This window comes from Gorilla gorilla, chromosome 17, assembly GCF_029281585.2.
Source record: "Gorilla gorilla gorilla isolate KB3781 chromosome 17, NHGRI_mGorGor1-v2.1_pri, whole genome shotgun sequence".
Classification (NCBI taxonomy): Eukaryota; Metazoa; Chordata; class Mammalia; order Primates; family Hominidae; genus Gorilla; species Gorilla gorilla.
In genome coordinates this window covers 80,012,356-80,019,778 of record NC_073241.2, presented here as the reverse complement: position 1 = coordinate 80,019,778, position 7,423 = coordinate 80,012,356, and the positions used below count along the sequence as shown (strand labels likewise).

The window sequence follows — 7,423 nt, the reverse complement described above, 5'->3', positions numbered from 1 at the left end:
TGAGGTGCCCTCTTTCCTCCTTTTTTGGTCCTCCTTCCTCTTTGGTGCTGTTTGCTGTTTGTGCTTCTCAATTCCCTCTCTCCACACTCCATTTCCTACATTCTAGCAGCCCAGGCCTCACACTGGGCTTCAAGTTTTCTTCAATATAAAATTTCAACCAGGTGTGTGGCCTGGCTCTGGCCTCCCTTCACCTGCATCCACTCAGCATGGCCACTCTCAGCAGACACTTTGGAAATAATCTGATAATTGGCTTAATAGGCTGCTCATCTCGGCTCAGGTGCATTTCAACAGTAGAAAGTTCTTTTAGCCAAAAGACCTGTATTGTTTAAGGGTCAACTGTATTTGTTGAATTACAAATGAAGACTAACAGTTTAATATTACAAAGGGGTCGACTTCAGATGGATGGGATCTCAGGCATCTGTGAGGGGTAGCACGGGTGGGTATTTTTAGGTAGTTGGTTCCCCCCAATCTCATGATGTTGGCACCTTTTGTGACTAGAGGAGAGAACCAGCCCTGGTCAGAAGTTTTGGTGTTAGCGCCAAGATATAGTTTGAAATTCACAATATGGACACCAGGCCTCACCAGATGATTCTGGAATCACCTCCTGATTACCAATCTCTGTAGATTCTCCCCTCCCCAGTCCTTCCCCCACCCCCAAATACAGTGGCCTTCATGGGCACAGGGAGAAGCCAGCTAGGCTCTTAGCACTCTCAAAGACAGGATCAGATAATACATAAATGAATAATGCATAAATAAATCTGTGTTCCAATAAAACTTTATTTGGCCTGACCTGATCAAGTTTAATAATGTTTAATAAATTTTTTAAAAACATTAGTAGTTATAACAATTCCTCTGTAATAACAGTTATATATGAACTCCTGGTCAAGGCCAGCAGCTTGTTCCTTTACCAAAAAAGTAAAGCCGCCCTCTGAGGACAAAATGGCACATGAGGAGTGGCGTACATTTCTTTTTCTTAAAGAAAAAATAACCCAAACACTTCCTATTTACATATTTTCCATTTAAAAGTTGGTCAGTGTGATTAATTCTGTTTTTAAATATAAGTTTCTAATGTGTCGCAGGTTTCAACATACAAATTATAGTTTGCTGATTAGATTTAAGGTGCTGTGATGTGAGGGTGAACGCAGCCCAAGACCAACTGGTGGAATCCTCTACCTGCAAACTGGCTGGACTTCCTGTGGGTATCTTTGGGAGTGTTGGGGGAAGAGAAGGAGCTGAACACCAGTGGCAGAAATGGTAGAATGTTCCTGGGGACCAGATAGGGGCTGTCAGTGTCCCCACCCCACGCTTCTGCAGAGGGCCTGTGTCTACACACCATTACCCCATGCTCTGTGGGTGAGCACACAGGTTTGCATGCACCAAACTCACCTTAGCCTACACTATGAGGGGCGTTGCTGCTTTGAGTCCCTTCCTTTGTCATGAGGTCTCCATGCTGGTGCCTGACCCCTAAGAGCCCTTGCTGTTGACACCTGTCTTTTCATATCTTCCTACCTTTCTGGATTCCTTGCCCCCAAGGTCACGACGTGCTCTCCAACACATTTCTGTAGGGTCTGCTGTTTGTCAAGGCTAAATGGATGATCAAACTCAGGAAAGTATTGATGAAGGATGTTGGGTCCCATGTGAAACCTTCTCTCCTAACACATTTGCTCTATGGCAGGACCTCACTGCTGTCCTCCAAATGAGCAGTTCATGCAGAGAACATTAGGTCCCGAGGTAGGTCTGGAGAGGCGCTGTGGTTAGGTGGGGGGGCCGGGTGTGGGGTGAAGGGGGAGTGCTGGCAGGGAGGTTGGAGGGATTCTTGGAATTGCTGCCTTCAACTTCACTGGGGTAGGACGCCCAATGGGGAAAGAGGGCTGTGTCTTTGCGTGTCAGGAAAGTGCATAGGGAGTGCTGAGGGGGTGTGTGCACAGGCCTGGGAGAAGGGCTGATTTTACCCACAGACCCCAGGCTGTTCTGACCTGAAAAGAAGATTTCAGACCATGCAGGGGTGAGGCAAATACAGGGGTGCGACAGATGAGAACATTTAAGTACTTGGGGAGCCAGGAAAGTATGCTTGGTGACTAGGAGAAACAAACCGGTTCAGTTTCCAGTTTCAGAATACAAGAAACACTGCTCTGAATAAAAGAACATCGAATGGTAATGGACAGGGAAGAAACATCTCAGACCAAGTTTCTAAGCAAAAAGCCAGAACGACCCCAGTAGAGGAAGACATTCTATGGTGGACAGACCCTGGCCTGGGGGCCAGGAGACTGGGATTTAAAGCTCGTCCTCACACTAAGCCTGTGATCTTAAGCGAGTGTCTCTGCGTCTCTGGGCGTAATTGCCTTTCCTCAGCTGTCAATTGAGGCTAGTTGGGCCAGATGGTTTCGGAGCTACCTCTGCAAGATTTCTCGGCATCCTGCCACCCAGGTGGGGCCCGCAGACTGATGTCTAAAGCCGTTTCTTCCCTGTGCACCACATGTGGTCTCCCCTTTGCTAGGAAAGTGATCAACCCCTAAGCCAGGGTCCTGTTCAAACCCGCTCCCAGAGGTTAAAGGCTAGTTATTAAGGCAGTTTAAGAAATGGACATTGCTCTCGCTCCTCGGATCCTTCACGTGTTCTGCTAACCCCAAGGCAGCAGAGAGGGGCGGGAAGGGCGGCCGCCTCCTGCCAGCCCCGGCTTTCTCTGGGGGTCTCCTGCTCTGTGGGGCCTGGAGCGGCCCCTCCGCCCTCACCACCTTTCTTTGGAGAAGGCCTCGGTCTGCACGAGGTCGCCAGGGTGCTCGGGGATGCACGCACCATTGAGGTCGCCCAGTTTATTGTCCGGCAGGTCCTCGGGCTTGGTGCAGAGCTTCAGGGCGCGGGAGATGAACACGTCCAGGTCGAACTGGGGGCTGGCGCCGCCGTCCACCGGGGCCGGGCGGCCGGGGGGCGAGGCAGACAAGCGGCGCTCGGGGTCGTCGGCGGGCGGGCTGGCGTGCTCTGGGCCGCCCTGCGTGCTCTTGACCCACTGCGCGATCTCCAGGAAGAGGCTGGCCGGCTCGTCCTCGCGCGCCCCCGTGTCCGCCAGTCCCGTGGCCGTGGGGGGCGCGCCGGCCGCCTGCTTCCAGTGCGACAGGTCCAGGATGAGCTTGGGCTCCGAGTAGTGGTGCGGCTTGTTGTCGCGCCACAGCAGCTTGTCCAGGTAGGACGGCGACCCCACCTTGTAGTCGCAGGAGCGCCCGTAGTCGGCCTCGAAGGCGCGCTCCATGGACGAGTGCGACTGCTCTAGGAAGCGCTCGGAGCTGCTGTGCGAGTCCTTGCGCGGGTCCACCTGCACGTCCTCAGCCAGTGGCGCCGAACCCGCGCGCGGGTCGCGCTGTACCTCGCTGGCGTCCTGGCACCGGTCAGGCCGCCACTCCAGGTCCGACGACAGGCTCACAGGGTACCTGCAAGGGTACAAACAGAGCGGTGATTGGACGCCCAAGCCAGGTAGCTTCCGGGAGGGAGCCAAGCCCTCTAATCCCTGTTTGCCACTCACACACCTGCCTTCGACCCCATCCCTCAAGGTGGGAGGGTGATGGACAGGTAATGGCGAGCCTTGGGGGCTCAGCTGGGGACATGGATTGTTCGGCTTAACTCTTGTGTTCTTTTGTACGCATTCAAAACCCTGCAGATATTTCCTGTGCACCTACTATGTGCCAGCATTCACTGTTCCAGACATTACTGAATACAGCAGTGAACAAAACAAACGTCCCTGTCCTCGTGAAACTTTCTAGGGGATCCACCTGTGCAATGCTTTTCAAACGCTGATAGATGCACGAATCACCTGCGGGTCTTGCTAAAATGCAGATGTTGATTCTGTAGATCTGAGATGGGGCCTGAGATTCTAACAAGCTCCCAGCTGCTCTGATGCTGCTGGGCCTTGGACCCACATTTTGAGGAGCAAGGCTCCAGTGAGTGCTTCTCAACTCTGCATCAGATTAGAGTCACATAGGGGAATTAAAAATAAAATAGCATGTCTGCCTCACTGCTTCCCCGCGCCAATTCTGACTGAGTAGGTCTAGGGTGGGGACCTGCATCAGCATGTTTTGAAGATCCCCCAGGTGATTCTAAGATACAGCCAGGGCTGAGAACCCCTGCCCTGGTGGATCTGCTTGGGGGCCCCATAGCACCTTGCATTGACGCAGGGCAGGTGGGACCTACAGAAAGATTACAGACACCCCCCAGAGAAGCTGAAGATCTTTGGCATTCTGCCCCGTTCGACTGCTCTGCAGCCGTGGAGAGTGAAGTCAGCTAGCCAAGAGCAAATGAAGGGCAGATGGGCAGACAGGCGGGCCATCAGCTCTGGCGGAGCCCTCCTTTGCTTGTGCGGGTGCTCTACCTAGAACCCTGGGGTTGTGGGGCAGGCAGGAGCACAGAGGACATCAGCCTGCAGCCAGCTACTCCCTGAGCAGGCCCAACAGATAGACCAAGGAGAGGCAGATTCGGCTATGTGGGATAGACATGGCAGCTGCAGCCCAGAGTGTGACTGGAGAGGCATAGGAAGGCCTCAGCACTGCCTGCCTCCCAGTGACGCTGCTAGGGCAGGAATTGCTCCTAGAGCTGAACCCTGCCTCCTTGATTGAGTGGCCTTGGGCAGAGATTTCCAGGAGGAAGAGTGTGTGAAGACGCTGACCCTTGGCTGCTCTATTCCAAGTGCCAAACATACATTATCTGTAGTCTTCATAGCAACCCTGTGGACTTTGTGTTATCACCCCCGCTTTACAGTTGGGAAACTAGCATTCCAAGAGGGTAAGCAGCTTGCCCACAGCAACAAGATCCTTTGTCATCCTCTTCCCTTGGGCAGGTGTGATGGCAAAGGTTGGGAGCACAGGTGAGGTGCACCAGGTTTAGGGGTGGTCAGGGTGGACAGGCAGCAACAAATCCTGTGACAGTTTTTCCTGGCACAACCCTATGCCACAGTCGCAGAAAGTATAGGATGACTCTCCCTGAGCCAATGCTCTTTGCCTCCAGGCTCTCTGGAGGAAGGGGAAGGGGCCGCAGGAACGACAGTCAAGGGCAGGGCTGCCCCGGGGGTGGCAGAAGACAGAGTCTTCATTAATCTCTATTTGTTGGCAATGCTTGAAAACAACAATTGACAACAACAAGCCAGCAAACCTGTCCAAAAATAGCAGCGTCGCCCTGGCCCTCCCTCAGTGCCTCCTTAATCTGAAACCCATCATCTGTCAAATGACTAAAAAGGAGAAATTGCTCATCTGTCACTTATGTAACTAGCTGTCACATTCCCCCGGCAGTGGGACTCCCAGTTAGGCCCCCTCAGAGTCCTAGCTGCTTGAGCCCTCGACTGCTGTTTCTAAACTGAGCAGCTACCAGCACTCCCTCCCAGAATTAGCAGATGGTGATGCCCAAATGTTTAGCTGCCTGATCTAAGAACGTCAGAACAGGAAAAGATCTAAGAGATCATTACGTGCCTAGGCAGAAATTGTTTAAAAATACATCTTCTACCCAACGCTGATTCATTGGTAGTGGCTTCCAGGGACACCTGTTGAGGATTCTGTAGCCAAGCCCAGTTTAGCAGGAAATGGTCCTATAATTGCTTAGCAGCATCTGACATGGATGCAGATTGCAGAGAGGCCCATCAGGGGTGTGACATGATGCCAGTCTCTTAACCTTGGAGCTGAAGCTTCCTTGTGTGTCAATGGGCAATAATAATGTAGCCCCCATTAACAGCATTTTTTTTTTTTTTTTGACAGGGTCTCACTCTGCAACCTCAAATTTCTGGGCTCAAGGGATTCCCCAGCCTCAGCCTTCCCAGTGTCTGGGACTACAGCCATGTGCCACCATGCCTGGCTAATTAAAAAAAAAATTTGTAGAGATGGGGTCTTGCTTTGTTTCCCAGGCCGGTCTGGAACTCCTGGCCTCAAGCGATCCTCCCACCTTGGCCTCCTAAAGTGCTGGGATTACAGGTATGAGCCACCGAACCTGGTTTTTAATGGCATTTTTAAGAGTTACCAACATGAAACATGAGATAGCGTTTTGTAATGGTAATCTCTGCTTTGTTTTTTTGCCTTGCCTTGTTGCAGTTTACTTTTCAAGGGCAAGTTCCCAGGCTGCTAGAAGTGAGCTCCTACCATGGTGTTCACTAAATCCTTGGGGAGCACTGTATTGAACCCCATGTTCAGTAGAGTCATGGTGAGGGAAGCTGGGGGTGTTGCACAAAGGAAGGCCTCTGACCCACACATGCAGCTCACACTGGTCATTTACTGGTAGTGTCTGGGAACAAGAGAAAGGCAGGAAGCTAAGCTGGAGAAGTCGTCCAATGAGCTATGCAGCTTGGGAGACAGAGGGGAAGGTCATGGAGGATTAGAGGCAAAATAGAGATGGGAGGACAGGGAAATGTGGGCTCTGGAACCCAGGGCTGCGAGCACCTGGAACTGCACGTGTCCCAGTTGGACAGCTGGCTCTGGTTAGCGGCCATCAGCACGATGTCGTCAATCTCATCCTCAATGCGGAAGGGGTGTTGCGAGGTGGGCTCGTCCTCAGGGCACGAGTATGGGCTCATGTAGGGGTGTTGCAGCCCCATCTCAGCTGTTAGGCGATCCATGGGGTTAAAGGTCAGGATCTTCTCCAGAAAGTCGATGGCTGCAGGGAGCAAAGCCGGACATGAAGGTCATTTGTTGCCCTTGTTGAGCTCAGAAGGAGATTCCTCAGCACGGTGACATTCTGTGCTGGTGTCTATGCTTCTGCATTTGTTAAAAGGTTTTTAGCCATTTTCTTTCTCAAGACCCTTGTCACAATCCAGTGACAAAGGCAAAGCAGATGCTGCCTTCTAGATTTTGTAAATGAATTAAACAGACTCAGAGGATCAAGTGACTTGCTCAAGGTCCAGCCTCAGCCTGGGTTTCTCCAGAGACAGAAGCAGAGACAAGGCTTGGGGTTGTAGGTAGTTTATGTGGTGGGGGATCCCAGCAAGCACAGGTCGGGGAGTGAGGGGGAACCAGAACAAGGCACACTCATGACACGTTACTCCTGTGGGCATCTGGGATCCTCCAGAGACAGTGTGGGCCACACTCAGAGGTGGTTCCCCTTGCGGGGCAGGGAAGCTGGGATATTTATATACCAACTTCCCTTTGTCATGGCTTAAGGGGCTGCTGGAATGGGACGGAGGAGCCTGCTCCTGAGGAAGCCCTGAGGCTGGAGTGCCAGGTGCAGCAGTAAAAAGCCTTAGTGAGAAAGGTGAATGCTGCAGTCGAGGGGTGGGACAGCGTCTCCACAGCCCAGAGCTCCTGGGTCCAAATTCAGAGCTCTTCCTACCATATGCTGCCCCTGGAAGTTCAACAAAGGCAGACAGCCTTGATGGATGGATAGATATTACAGATACTGAACAACCAGGCTGAATTCCCCTGCTCTGCCAAGCAGTAGTCCTTTCATGTCTGGATCAAGG

At 52.2% G+C, this 7,423-nt stretch overlaps 1 protein-coding gene across 7 annotated transcripts in view; it reads right to left on the bottom strand.

The window, feature by feature from the left end:
• Positions 1-757: 757 nt before the first annotated feature.
• MAPK4 (mitogen-activated protein kinase 4) overlaps positions 758-7,423 on the bottom strand; it is a 169,556-nt gene continuing 162,890 nt past the window's right edge. For 4 of the 7 annotated variants that reach the window (XM_055368529.1, XM_031003749.2, XM_055368530.1 and 1 more), the window contains exons 5-6: positions 6,408-6,621; positions 758-3,425 (exon numbers count right to left, since the gene is read on the bottom strand). In XM_055368529.1, the coding sequence (XP_055224504.1) occupies positions 2,729-3,425; positions 6,408-6,621 (911 nt within the window). In that variant the 3' untranslated portion in view covers positions 758-2,728. The remainder of the gene's footprint in view (positions 3,426-6,407; positions 6,622-7,423) is intronic. The other 3 variants (XM_055368532.2, XM_055368531.2, XM_055368533.2) reach the window with 2 other exon arrangements.